The 22,966-nt window shown below is 39.0% G+C and overlaps 1 protein-coding gene across 1 annotated transcript in view; it reads right to left on the reverse strand.

Moving 5' to 3' along the window:
- LOC135195837 (regulatory-associated protein of mTOR-like) overlaps positions 1-22,966 on the reverse strand; it is a 244,149-nt gene that overhangs the window by 61,248 nt on the left and 159,935 nt on the right. The window contains exons 13-15 of the mRNA XM_064222351.1: positions 8,999-9,202; positions 8,494-8,593; positions 5,336-5,484 (exon numbers count right to left, since the gene is read on the reverse strand). Of these exons, the coding sequence (XP_064078421.1) occupies positions 5,336-5,484; positions 8,494-8,593; positions 8,999-9,202 (453 nt within the window). The remainder of the gene's footprint in view (positions 1-5,335; positions 5,485-8,493; positions 8,594-8,998; positions 9,203-22,966) is intronic.

Genomic DNA, 22,966 nt, shown 5'->3' on the forward strand with positions numbered 1-22,966 from the left:
AATAAAAGTATGCAGACCATATCTAAAGTACGGATGCTAATAAAAGTATGCAGACCATATCTAAAGTACGTAAGACAATGATTACCTATACGTATGTAGCAGGGTACGTATTTTTCTGTCTGCGGCACGCAGTACGTACATGTACGTGCATTTTTCATACGTACATAATGAGTATATTTTCGTGACAAAATACATTTTTATGATAAAAAAAGCTTTATTAATTTTCAAATATTACAGTTCTGTAATACTTTCATTAAACACAGCAAAATGTCGGTAACAAAGTCGGGTTTTCTTAAAAGATGCTCTACCCAAGCCAACTTTCCCAAGATAAACAAATCTTATGATGCCGTGACGCCTTCTTAGAGCAGTACCCAAACGAAATGATATTTAAAACGCTATTGGCTGTTGTCTGCACAGCAGCCAATCCAGGAGCAGCATTCATTTTCCTTGTCGCTCATTGGCTGTGTTGTAAAGACCGAAGGTGTAGTCTCCTACGTGGAACTAACTTCTCGAAGGAGCTGAAGATCCCTAGAACTATGCACTTGCCTCTGCTTTGCTGGTTGTATTTCCTTTTCCAGGAAAGAATTCACTACTTCTTTGCATTTCTCTACCCTCTGATCTGAAAGGAAAGCTTTGGCCTTTACTCTGTCTATAATCATTCCTAAGTATACCAGCTTCTGATCAGGATCCAAACTTGACTTCTCCCAATTTACCATAATGCCTGAGCTGTTACAAAACTGGAGATTATCTCTGTCCTGAAGTAATTTTTCTCAGGACATTGTTATCACCAGCCAATCATCAAGGTACCTCATTAATCTGATTCCTTGAGCATGAGCCCATGTTGACACAAGAGTGAATACTCTTGTAAATACTAGAGATGCTGTCAATCTGAAACACAGAACTCTAAATTGAAAAACCTTTGCTGCCAGACTGAAACAGAGAAACTTCCTGGAAGAATGATGGATTGGAATCTGGAAGTATGCATCCTTTAAGTCTACTGTCAGCATAAAATTTTTGTCCCTGATTGCTGCTAGAACTGTCCTTGGGGTCTCCAATTTGAATTTCGTCCTTACGAAAAGATTCAATGTTGACAGAACTATGTCAACCAATCTCCACTGGCCTTGGGGACAAGGAAAATGCAGCTATAAAATCTATCTGACGGGAGTGCTAATTGCTTTACAGCTCCCTTCTCCGTCATCTTCCTCACTTCTTACAGAATAAGGAATTTCTGAGACCCAGGAATGTAAGAAACATGTGGTAATGGTTGTTCTGCCAGGGGTGGAGTAAAATCGAATGGGATCAGACAACCCACTCTGAGCATATCCTCTACACACTGCTCTGCTCTGAACCTTTGCCACACCTCCCAATGACTCGCCAGACATCTATCCACTGGTGTGACTGAGTGGAGAGAGGCACCCAGTCTACCGTCTCACACCCCTCCCTCTGCCCATAATGCCCCTTCCTCTACTGGCTCGATTGTGAAAGGGCCATTGAGGCAACTTCTTCCTTGGAGAAGGTCTTGCTGACTTAGGGAGGGATTAGACCTCACTCCTGTCTACTGTGGTGTTTGTTGTAATTGTCTTATTTCATTAGGACGGTTTCCAGACAATTTACTACGTACCTGATGAACTAATCAATCATTGGTATCCATCCTTCTTCTTTCAATTGCAGCTTCTAGTATGTCCTTTGGTAACAGAATATCCCCATTCCGAATACCTAACAGAGAATCCACATCTACAGCAAGTCTTAATTTAGCCAATGCTGCATCTCCCCTCATCAACAGGATATTAGCCCATATGTTGGCACTCAAGTTTGTCAAATATGAAATTGCTTTGGATCCAGATTGAAGCAATCTGATAAAGGTTGTTTCATCAACTAATCTCCTGGCTGACTCTGAAGACGTAATCTTCGCCACCGCTGTTGATCAAAGGTCTAACCATGAAGCCATTTGAAAAATAGAAGCCACTGATTCCAATGTAGCAGCTTCTTGACAAATAAGTGATGGGCATTCCATTCTCACCTTATCTAAGGTTAAGCCAGGTTTTAATCTCACATTTGGATTGATCTGTCTTCATAGTAAAGGAACAACAGGTGTTGCATAATATTTCCTATGTCTCAGCAACGGAGGGGGAAGGAACTTGAATTATCTATTTGATCACAAAGAATATCTCTCCCAGAAATCAGTGTGTTAACTTGCTGCAACACAGACTCTGCATGACTTGAGCATGGTATTATTAATTTATATGACATCTTTACATCCTGTTTCAGTCCCAATAGAGCTTCAATTCCAATCGGAGCTATGCTGGAAATAGTTTCAGACCTCCTTGAAAGATCAATGAATTGATGAGTCAAGTCAATCACCTCCGCATAAGAAGCCAGAAACTCCAGATTCGCCCATTCTCCAACATCCAAAACATTCTGTTTGGCCGCCAACAAAGGTAAATCAATCCTATCAGCAGACAAACGTCCTTGGGATCACGGTCACCCAATCCTGTGTCCTCTGACGGCTGTTGTCGGCTAGTTCTTGAATAGCCACCAGGTGAAAGTGAATGTATAAACCTTTCACTGCACCTTGATCTAGAGGAACAACCCGGTCTATTCCTCCAGGATAACGGCTCCCTTGAAGTAGAACATACATCATTACTGTTTCTACTGTAGTCAACAATGGTCGTTGGGCACCTGGATCTTCTGGTCCCCAGCAAATCACCACTTTAACCAGTTTATTTGGAGTGGTTACCAATGCTGCATTATTTGACCTTTTCATTGGAGTGTTATCATCTTTCTTTCTCATCTTGAAAGGTCTTACAGGGAAGACGAATCTGCTCCCCAGTCTTCGAAGATCGATGCATACCCACTCTTGATTCTCTAAACAACCGTGGAACATTCCCAACATTTTTCTCATCAACCTTGGCACCGTACTCCTAGCCGCTTCCACCCCAGTGTCTGTCGATCCCTTCAGCCTTGACAACGTATCTAAATGACGCCCACCATTTTGCTTTCTGGCACTAGCAGTTTTTGACAAGGATGCGACAGTCCTGGCTCGAAGATGAAGAAATTAATCTTTTCCTCTTGGTACGAGGATCAGCCACGAAGTCCCTTGACTGGTGCACTGACGTCATTGAATCTTGCAATGAAGCCAATCTAGATTGCAATGAAGCCAATCTAGATGAAGAAGAAGATGATGACAATGATTTATGACTTTTCTTCTTGCCTGTCCTATTTATTTTCTCTTCCAAAGCTTGCAATTTCTCCATAAATGAGCGTGCCACCGAGTCTAAAATAGTAGTTGCGTCCACCATCACTCAAGATGGGAGATGGGAGAGTAGAAGTTGCCTCTGACGTCATGGTGGATGCCATGTTAGACTGTGACGTCACTAAGGGAGCAGGCTGTGATGTCACTGCGCTTGATGGAAGAGGCTGTGTAGATACTGATGGTATCCCTGCAGGGGACACAAAATTAATTCCCAAATTCTGGATGTTGGAATCACATGCGCTGCAACAGCTGTCGTAGCATTCACCCCATAAACTGCAGAGCAGGGGGAGGAGGGAAACCCACAGACAGATGGCCCAGAGGGAAGCGTGATGCCATATAGTAAGACAACATCCCATCTAAGGTTGGTACCCCTGATAGGCCTAAAGCTGCCCACATCCCCTCCATATGGAACAGCTTCATGCATAGTCGGAAGACGCTTAGTCATCCACAGATGGTGGCATATCCTTTTCCTGTACTGACTATTTTCATAAAACTTTTTCCATTGTTCCACCGACCAACAACGACAAATTGAACATGGATTAGTAATTGTACATATGTTTTCTTTGTACCTACTACAAGTTGGGTGAGGATCCGTAGACACCGAAGTGAAAAATCTCAAACAAGGAAACCCAATCACACCAGGGCTCTTCCTTTGTTTCTTGTGAGATCCCGAATAAAGCTTTGTTGGTGAGACAAAACTACTCCATGATATTTCACAAAATATACAAACCTACAAGATCACACACACTAAGCACACCCAGAGAAAAGATTAAGAAGTAAAAAAGGCAAACAAAACCAGCTTTAAAGAGACAGAGTAATCATGTTCTCTCTTAAAGGCAGAAAGGAAGTAACTGATGCGATGCGTCCACGGGATGCCCAAGGCATTGTGGGAGCTCCCACGTAACAGGTGATCAAACACAGATGCCAATAGTTCCTTGATTACAGTTTTTAAAATTAATTTTACCAGATTTCCAGATGGCCCTAGAGGAATATTCTAATGTTAATTATTATCATTATAAAGGATGAGTTTATCCACACCTCTGAACCTAACAACAGCTCTTCTCGGGCTGGTTATCCTAATGTTAAGACTGTTTTTTTCCTAAATGAACAAATGCAATATTCAAGATCCTTTTGTAAGACAAAAGATGCTCCTAATAAATTGCAGATTCTAATTTGAACTGTCTGTTGACTACTGCACTGGTAGTTTTAGGCTTATGTACATGATTGTTTTATGCAGGAATATATTAAGAACAATAAAAGAAAGAATTCCACGAAAAAATATTTAAAACACTAATCTTTTTCTTTAAACTTACAATACTGTATGAAGACTAACATATAAATTAAGTTTCATTATGTGCAGCAACCAATACAATTTCTCAATAATTTAGAAAGACCACTGCTGCATAAAAAAAATACTACAGAAAGATAGATGTAAGTACAGGCAGCCACCGAAAACCGTTGCTAACCAAAATTCAAAAGTCTACGGGTGCCACAATCCACCTTACGGTACCCTAGACTTGTTAACAATGACTTAGATAGTGCCACAGCCAGATATTTTGCCCTAATATGTAAGAACTAATGAAAATGTGGAATTTCATTTAAATCTTGGCTGAGAGAGAGAGAGAGAGAGAGAGAGAGAGAGAGAGAGAGAGAGAGAGAGAGAGAGAGAGAGCGAGAGAGAGAGAGAGAGAGAGAGAGAGAGAAGAGAGAGAGGAGAGAGAGAGAGAAGAGAGAGAGAGAGAGAGACCTTTTTCAGACTGCTAACATTTCCTCCATCTCTTTACTTATCATATCTTCTAGTTGAAAAAGTTAAAAAAGCAAAAGAGAATGGCAGTGTTATAAACCCTATGGAGGGTAAAACCCAGTTATGAATATACTGAACAAGCACCATAAAACCGAAATGCCGGTAACTGATACCAACGGTAACTTGGGGCTGCCCGTACTTAACTGTCTTATATGCAACACTGAATCAAATAATACCATGTAACAAAAGTGAGGTTCTACATAATGCAATCACATCTCTTTGTTACCCTGACACCAAGCATAGTAACTAATAAATTACAATAAAAAAACAAACCCTACCTTATTTCTAACGTATTCCACAACAACTTTGGCTAAACTTGAAACACCTGGGAAAGGATCGTGTTCAAGTGACAAGAGAGTCAGCCACAACTTTGAATACATTCCACTGTATGACAGACTGCTAACTCCAGAGAAAGCATTACTCACACCTGTGAAGCATTGAGAAATAATGAGACCATCAAAACTTCATTGCCTTAAGTATTTGATTTTATAAACAATTACAAATATTAAATCAATGATGGAGTATGTATAACTAGGTTTTCCAATTAAGTGCTGCAATTGTAGCGAGCATTTCCACTGCCAATTTGAATGTTTTACACAACACAAGTAAAGTATTATTTCAGAGAGTTCTATAAAAAAAAAAAACATTATTTTGATTTTCCAGTAATCCAGCTAATTTACAGACAAAAACCTTGGTGAATGTACATAATTACAAATGAATCATAGAGAGAAAGAAATGTGAGAAGGGTAATATTATTATTTTACTGCAATTGGAACATGAGCCCTATTCATATGGAACAAGTCCTAAGGGGCCATCAACTTAAAATTCAAGACTCAAAGAAATATGATGTCCATTTAAAAGAAGTAACCAAAGGCAATAGGAAAAAAAGAAAAAGATCAGTTACTATAAAAGACAAAAAAACAAATTATCAAATTAACCCTCTTACTCCGATTGGACGTATTAAACGTCGAGTCAAAATGTCTCCCATATGCCGACTGGACGTATTATACGTCGACTGAAAAAAGTTTTTTTTTTAATTCGCGGAAAAATACTTATAGGCCTACCAGCCGAAAACTTTTGAATCACGCGCCTTGGGGGATGCTGGGAGTTCTCGGATCAAGGCGTTGTTTTGTTTACAATCGTTACGCAGGCGCGCAAGCGCAAATTTCTTTCTTATTGCACTAAAAAGTATCAGTGACACATCTCAAAAATTATTTTGTCACTTTGACATAATTTTTGCACCGTTTTAAATTATCCGTTACATGAAGTATTATGTATGAAAATGTGCACAATTTCATGTAGAATACAACAAAAAAATACTCATGATTGTAGCTTTTATCAGTCTTGAAATATTTTCATATAAATAACGATAAGTGCCAAAATTTCAACCTTCTGTCAACTTTGACTCTACTGAAATGGTTGAAAAACAAAATTGTAAGTTAAATCTCTTATATTCTAGTAATATTCAATCATTTGCCTTCATTTTGAAACAAATTGGACATCTCTAACACAATATTTTGATTTATGGTGAATTTATGAAAAAACTTTTTCCTTACGTCCGCGCGGTAACTCTTCCGATAAATTTTTTTTTTGCGACTGTCCTAATGTTTGCATCATTTTAAATTTGCCGTTACATAAAGTTTTATATATGGAAATGTGCTCAATTTCATGCACAATACAACTAAAAACAACCCATGGTTGTAGCTTTTATCAGTTTTGAAATATGTTCATATAAATAACGATAAGTGCAAAAAATTTCAACCTTCGGTCAACTTTGACTCTGCCGAAATGGTCGAAAAACGCAATTGTAAGCTAAAACTCTTATATTCTAGTAATATTCAATCATTTACCTTAATTTTTCAATGAATTGGAAGTCTCTAGCACAATATTTTGTTTTATGGTGAATTTATGAAAAAAAAAACATTTTCCTTACGTCCGCGCGGTAACTCTTCCAAAAAAAATCAGAATTTTTTTCTTGCGATTGTCGAAATGTTTGCACCATTTAAAAGTAGCCGTTACATAAAGTTTTATATATGAAAATGTGTGCAATTTCATGTAGAATACAACTAAAATTGATTGAAGGTTGTAGCTTTTCTCTTTTTCGAAATATTTGCATATAAATCACAATAAATAGATAAAAAACTACGTTCGGTCAACTTTGACTCTACTGAAATAGTCGAAAAACGCAATTGTAAGCTAAAAATCGTACAATCTAGTGACATACAGTCATTTATCTTCATTTTGAAACAAATTCAAAGTGTCTAGCACAATATTTAGATTTATGGTGAATTTTAAAAAAAAACTTTCTTTCCCTCCGCGCGCCAATTCGCGGCCGCAAATCTCCGAAATGTATACGTCTCATTCTCCTAATATTTGCTCCTATTCATATTAGGCGTTTTATAGAGTTTCATATATGAAAATGTGCACAAATTCATGAAGAATACAAACAAAAATATGTGAAGGTTGTAGCCTTCCTCATTTTTGCAATATTTGCATATAAAAAAATATATATATAAAAATTTAGACATTCGGTCAACTTTAACTCGTCCGAAATGGTCGGAAACTGCAATTCTAAGCTAAACCTCTTACAGTATTGTAATATTCAATCATTTTTCTTCATTTTGAAACAAATTGGAAGTCTCTAGAACAACATTTAGATTTATGGTGAATTTCTGAAAAAAAAAAAAATTTTACGTCCGCGCGTTACGAATTCATGCATCATTTTGTGATAATATTTTTTCTGTGTTGCTTTGATTGTTTTACAATTTGTTATATATCAAAATGATCAAAATTTAGTGTACAATACAACGATAAAAAAAGTAACTCGTTAGCTTTAACCGTTTTTCACACAGCTCGATTTGAATACAGTTATGTATAAATTTTTTTTTGTCGCTACCATGTATCGCATTATTTATATATGATAATGATATTTTTTTTAATTTCTGATGGTTGCATACTAAACTTCAGGCAATGACAAAAACAGGAGCCAAAAATGAACTCTTAATCTTGAAAACTAAGCGCGCTATGATTTTTTGAAAAAATTATTTTTTCCGCTTCCGCGCTCACTCCAAACCCGCCTCGGCATACAGGAGACGTTTTGGTTTTTAGGGCTTCAGCGTAAGAGGGTTAATACATAACTAGGTAAAAATGTTATCAAATTTCCAAAATATAATATGAGAATTATTATGAGTATAAAAATGCATTGCAAATTTGCTTGAACTTTTGAAGTTCCAATTGCATAACCTCAGGGACAATGTTGCACAGTGACTAATCATGTACCATGCTCCACACACACAAAAAAGAAAAAAAGAGAAAAAAAAGTTTTACCTCATACATATATGGATTAGTACAGTTAAGCATAAGCTATCAATTCACTATCGAGCAACTACATGAAAACAGTATCTACAACAAAATAGAATAGTGTTAATCACTTTACCTAAATTAGATATTGAATGCGTCGATGCTGTTCTCCTCACACCCAGTGGTGACATATGACCAAATTCCAATATTGACATATCTGGGCTAGATCCTAAAGCCTGAAAAAAGCAAAATCATGTGCTTGTCAAAATTACTATTTACCACTCATAAAACATCCTTAAACAAAATACAGTCATGCATTCACAGTAAACTTGTAAATGTATGGTAAATATACATATTCAAGTGTATAAATGATCTAAATATTTTCTCGTGATTAGTACCTAATGCTTTCAGAACTGGGTGCAAATTTTACACAATGTGCCATGGCTGGGACTTTGTTTGGGTAAAACTTACGCAAAACATGGTCATTTGGTGTTACTCAAGAAATAGGTAAAATTTATGCTAAGGAGAGAGAGAGAGAGAGAGAGAGAGAGAGAGAGAGAGAGAGAGAGAGGAGAAATGAGGAGAGAGGAGAGATAGCGAGAGAGAGAGAGAGAGAGAGAGAGAGAGAGAGAATGATTTACCTGCCCAGGAGAGGTAACTTGTTTTGAATTTGATCGTCCCAGGACATTCCTCATGCTCCCTGATGGTGACATTATACTGTCAGTCGAAGATGCAAGAGATACTGGAGACACATCCGCATTCTCATTTTGAAAATATTGTCGAGCAACTGTTACAAATGAACTTTCGTACATCAAAATAAGTAGCTGCAGCGCAACAACCAGCTCCTGGAAAAATATTATGATACATGAGGAATAGGGCAATTGTAATTTTCCAAAAATCTTCCTCAGTTAAAATGATCTTTAAGTGGTAAGTTACTAATTATCATAAGTTTATATGAAAAGACCACTGAGTCAGATTTCTAAACTATCACAAGTGTTGGCCAAAGGATTTATTCTTAAATCAGGTAAAATTTAGAGCTATAAGTAAAGAATAAAATTACACAGCTCAGAGAGCTAAGTAAAGAATAAAATTACACAACTCAGTCAGAAAATAATTACTATTACTCTTATTACCAGCATATGAAAATCTCATTCTGAAAGAAATGAATGTAAAGTGAGAAACAGCTCACAAGTTAGTAGTTACTAGAAAAGAACAAAAACAAGACTTCCTTTCAATATGTAAAGACGAAAAAAAAATTCATTTTTTATACATTAACAAAAATTTCATTCAAATCCAAGCTTTGTGTTGCAATGATGATGAAGTCTAAAATCTTTGAAAGGTGGAGATACTTGATATGCTGATTTCTTAAATTACTGGGGAAGTACAGTAATGAAAATTTTAAATATAAGTGCAAAAAAGGGAAAAATCAATTTTCAACCACAACAAAAAAAGCCAGTCAAAGGAGACAATCTAAGCAAGGATACAAAATGTGAAAAGGGAAAAATTACATTTTTACAATAAAATAAGATTTTATGTATACTTACTAAGTAGTTATATTGCTATAGTTTCTAACCATTGACTGCTAGAATTTTGAAAATGCGTGGTAGCACTATAATGTTTTGACTAGGTGACACTCCCGCCCACTACCAGTGGAAAGAGGAACCAACTCAGCACGGATTTTCTGTTGTTTATGCCCTATCCATGAGAGGGAGGGCGGGAGGGCTTTAATCATGTAACTACTTGGTCAGTATACATAACAACTTATTTTATTATAAAAACGTCATTCTTATGTATGCAACTTACCAAGTAGTTAAGTAGCTGAGTCCCACAATATAGGAGGTGAGATTCATGGAGATTTACATACTTTTCAATAAATAAAAAGAATGCACATAGTGCTAGCATTAATTAAAATGCTTGGTATCTTACCTGTTATGAGAGCTGTACAGATGATACTGCCTCTGGATTATGCTCATCTTAACTAGTAAAAACATGGTGGTAAAGCCAAGGGTTGTCCTTTACTTAATGGGATCTATCCAGCTAAGGAATAGTCCATGGCATGCAAGGTCTAAACAAAGATGCCTCTGCCCAGGGCACAGTACCAATATCAACAAAACAAAGCCAGAGTAATTATACTGCCACCAAAACAATTCTAAAAACCATACACAACTGTAATTAAAAGACTGACGGGTATTCCAAGTACCCCTAGACTCCCTATAAGACTCAACAACCTTGTTCAAGGTAAAGAGAATAACTAAGTTAGGAGAGACTTCCTATACACCCTTACCTAAGGTAAAGAGAATAACTAAGTTAGGAGAGACTTCCTATACACCCTTACCTAAGGTAAAGAGAATAACTAAGTTAGGAGAGACATCCTATATACCCTTACCTAACACCATGCCAACAACTAATAAAGGACCCAGGGTAATGCAATTGTCATAAATAGTTTTAATATCCCGCATGTAATGACAAGCAAACGCAGACTTACACTTCCATACGTCGCTTGGACAATGAAGTTAACGAGAGGTTGTGCCTTAAAAAAAAAAAAAAAAAAAGAGAAGTAGCCACCGCCCTTGCTTTAATAGAATCAAACTGAAACTTTCAGCTTAGAGTGGGCCTCTAAGATCAGGTTTCTTAAGAAGAAAACTAGAGCATTCTTAGAAAAAGGGCGTGACAGGTTCCTCACCAAACACCACAGATGATCGGAAGAGCCCCAATTCTTCTGTTTTCTGTAAATAATATTTCAAAGCTCTGACTGGACAGAAATTTGAATTTTGGCCTAACCTAACCCCTTTCTTTCTCTATAAAAAGAATAATCTACCCACCTGTACGCTTTCTCCAACTTCAGTACACTCCAGAAATCACCTTAAAACACCAGCACCACAAGACTTACGACCCAAAGAAAAAAACAACTTCCTACCAGACAGAGAGCTCTCCCATACCAACCACACACCACCAACACGTGCTTTCTACTACCCCGTGTTATTGTTTACATCCTGCCGACGCCGCCGCCATCTTGTCTATGACGTCACAGCCTATGACGTCACAACACAACTTAAATACATCAACAGACACCTTCTAGAATCTACCACATGCTGTCCATATATAGGACACCCACCATATTTCAACAATGCATAAAATACCCATAACAATTATACCAATATATAATCACACTTATCTATACCCATAACAATTATACAATATATAATCACACTTATCTCTTTCTCCCTCCCCTCCGACTGTTTCCTAACCTAGTATTCCCCTCTTAATTTCCTTCGTCCTCCAACTCTTTACCCTCTACATAATTTCTAATACATTCCCCTGAAACTCCTGCTTTAGTTAATACATCAGCCACTTGCTCCTTTCCTTTTATCCATCTCACCTCCTTTATTTCCCCGGATTCAATGGTTTCCCTTATTGCAGCAATATCTATTTTTAATCTCTTGCTACTTACACCAGTGCTCGATTTGATGGCGGTCATTAGTGTTTTACTATCAGTGTTAACCAAGGCTTCTAAATTTCTCCCTCCTACTACCTCTTCCCACAAATGCTTGAAATATATCAATCCTTCTACAGCTTCCCCAACACTCAGGGCTTCAGCCTCAATGGTGGATTTTGCCACTCTCCTGGATTTCCTAGACTTCCACCATATGTCAAAGAAATAATATAACCCAGTTGAGTATGGCCATCTTCTATGTTTCCAAATGAAGCGTCTGCATAGGCTTCCCAATAAAACCTTTCTTCTTCCATCTCACTTATTGTAACTTCGCCCATCATGCTCTTAGTTTTTCTCACAATTTTAATAAGTTTCTTCATATCCTGAGTTGTTCCTTCTTTAAATGCTTTACTTAATTCGCTAATATCATATGATATTTCTGGCATCGTGTGTAGTGATACCCAATTCAGCTGTCCTACCACTGATCTGTACTCTGTTAACTCCTTTTGTTCTAGCACTCTATTACCCGTATATCTTCTAGCCTCTGGTTCTCTTATGGAATTTATATACTGCCACTGATTAAGGGAAAATCTATTCTCCTTCTGCTCTATTACTACTCCTATATACTTGAACCTTTTACTCTCTTGTTCTCCTACTTGCAATTTCCTTTCAATTTCTCTCCCAATCGTTTCCTTTAAGAATCCTTCAGTTCCTCCGTAGCAAATATCATCTACGTGTGTACACAAAATGCCTTCCAATTTATTGTCCTTTTTCCAAAAGAATATATTAGGTTCTAGTCTACTTCTCTCACCTTGAAGCTCCTTCACTACTTTCACCACTTTACAATACCATGCTTTTGCTGCATCCTTGAGCCCATAGACTGTTTTCTTCAACTTCCATAATCCCCTCCAACCATCTTCCCTTGGTGGCTTCAAGTACACTTCTCTTTGTATCTCGTCACCTTGTAAATATGCAGTTTTGACATCCAATGTATAACAATTCCAATTTTCACCTTTATTATGGTTAGACAGAATTTTAAAATTTCAGCATTGCATGTGGGAGCATCCTTTTCCCACTCAGCCGTTCTTCTTCAAACCCTCTAGCTACCAATCTTGCTTTACATATCCTTTCCCCCCCTTTTATCTTTTCAGTTACTATCCATCTTGTAGATATAGCTTTTTGTCCAACATCATTTACCTCCTCATATACCTGGTTATCTCTCCAACTTAGAAGTTCTTTTTTCTTTAGCTTCCATTATGCTTCTATTTTCAAATCCCAGCACACCTCCTCTTCATCTTCAATTTTTTCTACCTGACTATAATCCCTCAAGTTAACCCACCCTTTGTCACCTGACTGTGAGTCTCGTATATTGTACGAATCAGCCCATGCTTGGCTTGATCTTTTTTCCTGCAGACCTAAAATAGTCGATTCTTCTACTTGTCCTGTATCATTGTTTATAGCCCTAACTCTATTTCCCTTTTTGAATTTTGGTATCTCTTCCATTAACTCGCTTTCTATTGACCCACTTTGCCCGTTATCTTCCACTGTTTCCTCTATCACCTCTCTTTCTATAGTCTCTTCTGTGTCTGCATTCCTTCTCTCACCTATTATCTCCTCTCCTTCCAGCCAATCTACTTTCCCTTCATTTGGGCCATCTGACCTACCTTTCACCCATGGGTATTTATCTATTCTAGCCGATATCTCTTCTGTATCTGGTGATCGTCGTTGACATCCTTGTCACATGTATCCTAGCTACTTCTCTTAAAGAATCCCCATGTTTGACTATTATTGTTTTCCCCGATACTCCCACTACCATGAGCAGGTCCTCTCCATTCATTTTCATTTTCCCTCTTATAGAATACCTCATCTCCTACCACTGCTTCTTCAAATTTATGTTCTCTGATGTTTTGTTTAGCGCTATTCTTATTTTATTACAGGACTCATTTTTTATAAATGCTTCTCTGGCCTTGTGCATTGCATTCAGTGTGTCCCTTACCATACCCTCTTCCATCCCTTTTTCTCTGCTTGCAGGACTTGAACTTCTTCTCCTATTAGGTTAGGCAGTGAAGGGTTTTTTCCAAATACTAATTGGTTGGGAGAGAAACCTCCATTATTCATTAAACAGTTCCTAGCACTCACTACCCATTTCAAAGCTAGGGACCAATCTACTTCCTCTTCCTCCATCATCTTCCTTACACTTCCCTTGATCATGCCTACGGTCTTTTCACATAATCCGTTGCTCCACGGAGATTCTGATGCTGTGGCTAATACTTTAATATTCCATTTTTCTGCCATCCTCCTTACTTTTTCATTTTGAAATTCTCCCCATTATCTGACAATATTTTGGAGGGTGCTCCAAATATAGCAAACCAGCACTCAAAAAGTATCTTTATTATAGTTTCTGGTTTCTTATCTTTTATCCAACAGGCCTGACAATATCTCGTTGCCATATCCACTATTACCAAGAACTTTCTCTCTTCTATCTCTCCCACATCCATCGCTAACGAACTTCATGAACGTTTTACTCCAAGAAAAGCCTACTACCGGTTTGGCGGGGTTTCTTTTGTATTTTTTACAAACCTCACAATTTTTAATCAGTTCCGTTAGTAACTTTCTTATTTCCTCTTTTTCTTTTTCGATTAACCCATTACTCCATTGTGCTTCCTCTGTTAGCTTCCATATTTTATCTCCACTTCCATGACCAAACTGTAATTGTAATTTCTTCATTGTGTTCTCAATTTCCCTCGGATTCTTTCCCTTCCAACCCTCCAGTAATAATTCTTCTACCTTCCTCCTCCTTATAGGTACTCTTAAATGACCCTGTTCGTCTTCTCTTAACTCTACTTTCATTCCCCCTAATACTTCTACTATGACACAATTTTCTTTCAAATTTAGGGTCATACCCATTTTACTCATGGTTTGCTTACCTATCAGCCAGGGTATATCACCTTGCAGAATTTCCGTCTTCAAATAAAACTTTCTGTTTTTTAGTATCACAGGTATTTCTATTATTCCTCTGGACTTATAAGATGTCTCACCAAAATTAAACACTTTATTAGACTCTGTCCTAGTGTCCCTCATTCTCCTCAACTCTTCCTGACTCAAATCCATGACAATACGTGCTAGTCACAATTCCCCGCAAACTGTTGATTTACACCCTGTGTCCAAAATTGCATCAACCACCTCCCACGATGCTTCCACTATTTTATTAACTTCTCCTACATAAACCTCTTCTTCTTCTGTCCCATTTTCTGTTTTCAGCTTATTTTTCTTCTAGTCTTGTTTCAGTTTTCTTCCTATTATGAAAATTCTGAGGACAATCCCTAGCCCAATGCCATTCTGAGCTGCATATTGCACATACAGGCAGTCCCCGGGTTACGACGGGTGTTCCGTTCTTGAGACGCGTCGTAAGCCGAAAATCGTCGTAAGCCGGAACGACGCTTGGAAATATGTCTTAAACTAATAAAAAGTTATAAAAAAACACCTACTTGTAATCCTTGGTTACACTACATGTTGTTTTCCTGTAGTTTTATGTACAACCTGGAGTTATTTTCATAAAAGAATGCTGGTTCTTGAAGGTAAAAACTATTGTAATCCTCTGGTGACACTACATTCTTGAAGATTTATGTACAACCTGGAGTGATTTTGCAAAATCTTGAGGGCTACAAGAACAGCTGATTACTATTTACGTATCATATAGACTAATTAAAGTAAATGTATCTTTAAATAGGCTTATATATTAGTATCAACAAAACATTTCCTGCCATGAGTCAGAGGCCGTTTAATGAAACGAACACTTCTCTGTCCTATCTGTTCAGAAAATAAACGTTACGTCAATCCCCGAGACCATTGTTGCCAAAGCGTCTCTCTCTCTCTCTCTCTCTCTCTCTCTCTCTCTCTCTCTCTCTCTCTCTCTCTCTCTCCTCTCTCTCTCTCTCTCTCTCTCTGATCAAATTACATTGGAAACTTGACATACGATTGCCCTAATATACGAATGTTTTGAGATATAACAGAAAATTTGCGAAAATACAAGCTTGATATACAACGAAATATTTGAGATACGATTTTGCGATGAGTGGTTTAGTGTTGATATAGGCGACCGATAAATGGCGTTCAGTCTGTTTGTTTGTTGGTGCTGCATGTTAACACGTCGTTGTTTAGTTCGTTGTATTTGCGCCTATTTTTCGTGTTATTTTGTCTATTTTATTATTAACCATGGTCTCAAAGCTAAAGACAAAGCAGGTGATAAGAAAAAACCCAAGAAAATTATTTCGATGGAAGCAAAACATGAAATTATAGCAAAGCATGAACGTGGCGTTCGTATCGTCGATTTGGCAAACGAGTATGGTCGAAATCCTTCTACAATATCCACGATCATCAAGCAGAAGGAAGCTATAAAAACCCCCGAGACCATTGTTGCCAAAGCGTCTCTCTCTCTCTCTCTCTCTCTCTCGTCTCTCTCTCTCTCCTCTCTCTCTCTCTCTCTCTCTCTGATCAAATTACGTACTGGATAATGTCTCTCTTTGGATACTTCGATTTTGCCAAATATTGAGGGCTACAAGAACAGTTGATTACTATTTACGTATCATATAGACTAATTAAAGTAAACGTATCTTTAAATAGGCTTATATTATAGTATCAACAAAACATTTACTGGCATGAGTCAGAGGCCGTTTAACGAAAACGAACACTTCTCTGTCCTTAACTCGGAGCGTCGGAAGACGCTCTCTCTCTCTCTCCTCATCTCTCTCTCTCTCTCGCTCTCTCTCTTCTCATGTCTCTCTCTCTCTCTCGTCTCATCTCCCCTCTCATCTCTTCTCTCTCTCTCTTCTTCTCTCTCTCTCTCGGATCAAATTACTGGATAATGTCTCTCTTTGGATACATGGAATTTGCGTTGTAATCTAACCAGAAACTTCGTTTTGTTATTATTACTGGGAACAAGCAATGATTTTTTCATTATTTGCGCTTTTGGACTGTTATATGTAAACTAGTATGTAGTTCATTCGCTCGGAACTAGTTCCCGCATATGAGGCGTCACTAAAAAACATAGAAAAATACAACATAAAAAGTGTCGAAAATCATCATAATCTCAAAATTTTTGTTGTAATCTAACCAGAAACTTATTTTTATTAATATACTGTGCTAAACTATAAAGGATTTTATCATAGTATGCGTTTTTTAAAAGCGTCGTTAACTCGGAGCGTCGGAAGCGTCAGCGTCGTAACCTCGGAACAAGCGTCGTAACCCAGGACGGATTTTTCCATTGAATATTTAAGAAAAAGCGTCGTAACCCTCGGAACGTCGTAAGCCGGTAACCGTCGTAACCCGGGGACCGCCTGTACTGTTACCTTCCCTCTTTGTTTATAGGATTTCTACCACCCCTTCCTCGGTTCCATCTTCCCCGATATCTTTGGTTTTCCCTCCCTCTCCAGAACTGGCATTGCCTTCTGACGAACCCCACCATTCCCGTTCCTCTTTAGTCCCTAATCCCTCAAATAGTCTTTTCATTGTTTGCGACACTGTTCCGTACTCTAGCTTTTCTTGCCCACAAGCCGATAATACCATTTGTTTTTGATTTTTCCGTGAGATTTGCCTGCTCTATTACATGATACCCCCTTGACTTCGCCTTCAAGCGCGCCTTTCCCATTGCTCTTTCACACTCAGATGCTGCCTTCTCATATCTAATTAAATAGTCCGCCATATTTTCACTAGATTCTCTTCTTATTAGAAGGTATCTTTTTATTCTACCGTAATTCTCCATTACCGAGTCTTTTAGATAGGCTTTATCTAGTTTCTCTAGGATTAACTTTGGACCCTCTGTACCAGTAAGTTTATCTTTATCTAATGCTTCCACTAGCTCTCGGGCTTTCCCTTTTAAGCTCATTCTCATTTCTATCGCCGGGTATTTTGTATCTTCTCCATACAACAATAGCCAATCTTCGGCTTGACCTTTCCATTCTTTGTATTCTTCTTGTATCCCGCTAAACCTAGGACATTCCCTTCTCCATCTAGTAGTCTCCCTTTGTTCACTGTCGGATCCAGGCATCTTTGATCACCACGCTCTGCTACCAGTTTGAATTTTGGCCTAACCTAACCCCTTTCTTTCTCTATAAAAATGAATAATCTACCCACCTGTACGCTTTCTCCAACTTCAGTACACTCCAGAAATCACCTTAAAACACCAGCACCACAAGACTTACGACCCAAAAAACAACTCCTACCAGACAGAGAGCTCTCCCATACCAACCACACACCACCAACACGTGCTTTCTACTACCCCGTGTTATTGTTTACATCCTGCCGACGCCGCCGCCATCTTGTCTATGACGTCACAGCCTATGACGTCACAACACAACTTAAATACATCAACAGACACCTTCTAGAATCTACCACATGCTGTCCATATATAGGACACCCACCATATTTCAACAATGCATAAAATACCCATAACAATTATACAATATATAATCACACTTATCTATACCCATAACAATTATACAATATATAATCAAGAAAGACCTCTCTTCATCTTCCTGACTTATTAATTCTGAAATGGCTTGGCTACAAAACCAAAAGTTAATTCACAAACTGCATTACCTTGGGCAATGCCCAGTCTCTTTTCCAGTGAGTAGAGTTCACTAACTTTCTTTGCCGTGGACAAAGCTACCACAAAGAGAGTTTTCCTTGTAAGGTCTCTATGAGAAGCTGAATCCAAGGGCTCAAATTGTGGTACCGATAACCATTTAAGGACGTCTACATTCCAAGACACTATCTTAGGACCTTTAAGCTTTTGTGTCCAAAGATTTGATAAGGTCTGACAAGTTTTTATCTTTAGACTAATCTAATCCTCGGTTTAAATACTGATCCCAGCATAGACTTATAACCTCTGATAGTTGAGGTCGACAGGCTCCTGGAAGTCCTCAGTTACAAAAGGAAACCCCCAATTTCTGCTACGGAGGTATGAGAAGAGATTTTATTTTCTTCACACCATGATCGGAAAATAGCCCCCTTTGCCTGGTACGCATCACTTGATGATTATCTCCTGCACTGAGCAATACTTTTGCTTGTACAAGGCGTCGGACAGCCTGTAAACGGTCAGGGCCAGAGTGGACAGACTTTGATGGAACCTCCTGAAGTGGGGCTGTCTGAATAGACTGTTCCTCTGTGGTAGTAACCTCAGGAAAAGATTGATGCAATGAGGATTATCGAAAGATTCCGATGTGGCCTGAAAGCATACAGGTCCTTGTCCAACCAGTCCATAAGCATAGAGTTCGTCGCCCATCCTTGAGGATCAGGTGCTGGTGAGCAATGCAATGGCACGGTGGTTCTTTGATGTGGCAAACAAATCCAGAACTGGTTTGCCCAAGTTTCCACAAATCCACAAATTGAGGCAAACTACTGGGTTCAACATTCACTCTGTGGGAAGGACCAGCTTTTTGCAGCTCAATTAGTCTGCTAGGATGCTGAATTTTCCTTGGATGAATCTTGTCAAGATTCTTGTATGATTTTGATTCACCCAAAGAAGGTCTCTTGCTGCCTCACAAAGAGAGAACAAGTGGGTTCCTCCCTGCTTCCTTATGTACGACAAGAGCTGTTGTGTTGTCCGAATGGACCATCACAACTTTTTTGCAAACCAGATCTCCAAACTCCAACAACCCCAGTGGATTGCCATCAGCTCCTTTAAATTGATGTGCCACTCTCTCCACATCCCTGTCTCCTAGGAGTGCTCCCAATCTAGATCGGACGTGTCTGAGTAGAAGACTAGGTCAGGGTTCAGAATGAGTGAATTTTCTTCTAGAAACCTGTCTTCTGATCTCCACCAAGACAAGTCCTCCTTGATTTTGTTTGTTACCTGGAATACGAATGAATCTGGGAACTTCTTTCTGTCCCAATTTACCTTGAGGAAGAACTGAAGATTCTTCATGTAAAGTCTTCCCAAGGTTACAAGTTGCTCTAATGAGGAATGAGTGCCCAGAAGGCTCATCCACTCCTTTGCCGCGCACTTCTGAAGAAACAACATGGTTCACCTTGTGGATACATGATTTCACCCTTTGAAAGTCACTGAGTCCATCCTCATCCCTAAATAGACTATCTGTTGATAGGGGACTACTTGAGACTTTTTTAGGGTTATTAGCAAGCCTAACTCTTTTGGTAATAGAATTGTTCTCTGCATGTCCTCCATTCCCTTCTTTTGAGTCTGGGAGAGAAGGAGCCAGTCATCCAGATAATGGGACAGTTGAAACCCAACTACATGCAGCTACTTTGCGATGGAAGAAAGACTTGGGTGAAAACTTGCCGGGTTGTCTACAGCCCGAAACACGAGCTCTGAACTGGTACACTGTTTCTGAAAACGAATTGGGAAAATTTCTTTGATTCATAGTGAATTGGGATATGGAAGTGTCTTCCATATTGATGGAAACCAACCAATCTGCCTGACAAATGGATGCCAAAGCTGTCTTGATTCATTTCCATTTTGAACCTTGTTTTCCGTACAAAACAGATTCAGGGAGCTCACATCCAATTTTGATCTCCAACCTCCCAAGGCCTTGGGGACTACAAAAAGACAATTGAAAACCCCTGAAGTGGATCTGTTACTAACTCTATAGCCTTTTTCTTCCTCCAAATGGGCAATGAATTTGTCTGAACCTTCTGAGAAGGCCGTCAAATTTATCAGAGAGCTGGAAAACGGCAGAACTCTCTTGACAGGGATCATGTAACCCTCTCTCAAAACTTTGACGATCCACTGTTCCAACCCTTACTTTCATATTTCCCCAGAGCTAGAGGACCCTAACCTCTACTGGTTGATGAAGGAATGAATGTTCACTTTTTTGTTGAGGACTTAGATAAGGACTTCTTAATTGCTCTAGGGGTGAAGCACCCTCTCCCCCTAGATCTAGGGAAGGATCTAGATACTCCCCTGCCACGAAAGGGCTGAGCGTGCCTAGCTGGCAAGAGGCGAGAACTGAGAGTAGGATCATGAGGACGTTTAGTCGATTGCAAGAGTAAATCCTGGATTGATTTCTTCTGAAGCTCATAAGAAACTTGAACCACAGTGTCCTCTAGGAAGAGGTGTCTCCTATCCAGAGGAAAGTAAAGTAATGCAGACCTCTGCGTCCGATAAACACCCTAATATAGAACAAACACCAAAGCCCTCTCTTTTTAAGAATGCCTAGAGTAAAAAGAGGGCCAAACTCCAACAAACTATACCTTATACCTTTATCAAGGCAACAAATAACACCTGAAATGTCAAAAAAGGTTTCCTCATCCAAAGAGGAGCATCCCTTGATCTTCCAACCGAAGGCTCCCACTACCACAATCAAAGAAGCTTACTACCTCAAAAACCCTAAAAATGTTTTTAGTTCCGACGCTGAAAATGATATTTTCATGATAAAATAAAGTTTCACATATACTTACCGAACAGTTACATAGCTTATAGCTTCTTACCTACGGCAGTCGAAATTCAAATTGTTGGCGCCAGCGGCGTTGCTATCTTAAGTATAGGTGATACAAGACCCGCCCACATCCAATGGGAACCCTGGGTACTGCTAGCCTTCTACCGTCAATTTTCGTTTAGCCGACACGTCCATGCTGTGGGGAGGTGGTGGGCTTTTGATTATGTAACTGTTCGGTAAGTATATGTGAAACTTTATTTTATCATGAAAATATCATTTTCACATAAGTGACTTACCGAACAGTTACATAGCTGAATCCAAACTACCCGGAAGGAGGGTAGATGGACTACATAAAAATGACAGTAAGACCACATTAAACAGCAAATGTTGCAGTACCCTACCTTGTGAGAGAGCAGCTGCAGGAGATACTGCCTCTGGTTGGCGCTCTCATCACTCGTAGGAGACGTGGCAGTATAGGCCAGGGTCGTCCCTACTTAGTGGGATTTTGTAACCATGGACAAGACCGTTGGTTGACAAAATATTAAAAACAGATAATGCCCTTGCCCTGGGCTTCAGAAACCAGATAAACAACAGACCATCACCTATACCAAAATAATGACATACTCAAAAGTAATAAATAAGATCTGGAGGTTCTCCAAAGCACTATGAGCCTCCAGTCCTGCCCACGACTCAACAACCTATAACAAGGCGAGGAGACAGTAGAGGATAGAAAGTTCCCCTATGTTTCCTTTCCCAACACCATGCCCGCTACCGACAAAGGCCCATATTTTACAACAACGATCATAGGTAGCCTCTACATTCTTCAGGTAAAATGAGCGAACACAGATCTCGATCTCCAAAACGTAGATTGAAGAATCGAGGAAAGCGACATATTGTGCTTGAAGCTTAAGGATGTCGCCACTGCACGTATTTCATGTGCTTTCACCTTAAGCACATTTAGAGTCTGATCTTGGACTTGAGAGTGTGACTCCAGTATCAGACTTCTCAAAAAGAACGAAATAGCGTTCTTGGAGAGGGGTTTTGCAGAATTCTTAACCGAACACCAAGTCGGTCGGAATTACCTCTAACGGATTGTGTCCTTGACAGGTAACATTTCAGAGCTCTGACAGGACATAGTAAATATTCTTCGTCCATCGGACCCACTATATTAGATAATCCCTTAAGTACAAAAGATTTAGGCCATGGGTTAGAGGGAGATTCGTTCTTTGCTAAAAATTCGTTAACAAAAGAACAACCGCATTACGATTTTTGAACCCCACCTCTTTGTGGATGGCTTGTAACTCACTCACTCTTCCTGCTGTAGCCAAAGCGAAGAGAAAAAGTGCCTTCCTCGTTACATCTCTCAAAGACGCTTCACGAAGTGGCTCGAATCGTGAAGACATCAGAAAAGTTAAAACTACGTCCAAGTTCCAGTCCACACTATCCTTCTTGGATACTTTTACTGTATTAAAAGATTTAATTAAATCTCCAATATCCTGGTTAGAGGAGATGTCAAGCCCTCTATGCTTAAACACTGAGGACAGCATAGCTCTGTACCCTTTAATTGTCGATACCGACAAGTTCTTAACTTCTTTAAGGTACAGCAAAAAATCAGCTATTTCTGTCACAGAGGTTTTAGAAGACGAGAAATTATGTCTTCTGCACCACGTCCTAAAGACTCCCCACTTTGATTGGTAAAGCTTGGCAGAAGAGCTTCTTCGACAGTTAGCAATAGCCTCTGCCGCTCTACGAGAAAACCCCTTAGCTCTGACGAGTTTCCGGGA

Source organism: Macrobrachium nipponense, chromosome 16, assembly GCF_015104395.2.
Source record: "Macrobrachium nipponense isolate FS-2020 chromosome 16, ASM1510439v2, whole genome shotgun sequence".
NCBI classification, from domain to species: domain Eukaryota; kingdom Metazoa; phylum Arthropoda; class Malacostraca; order Decapoda; family Palaemonidae; genus Macrobrachium; species Macrobrachium nipponense.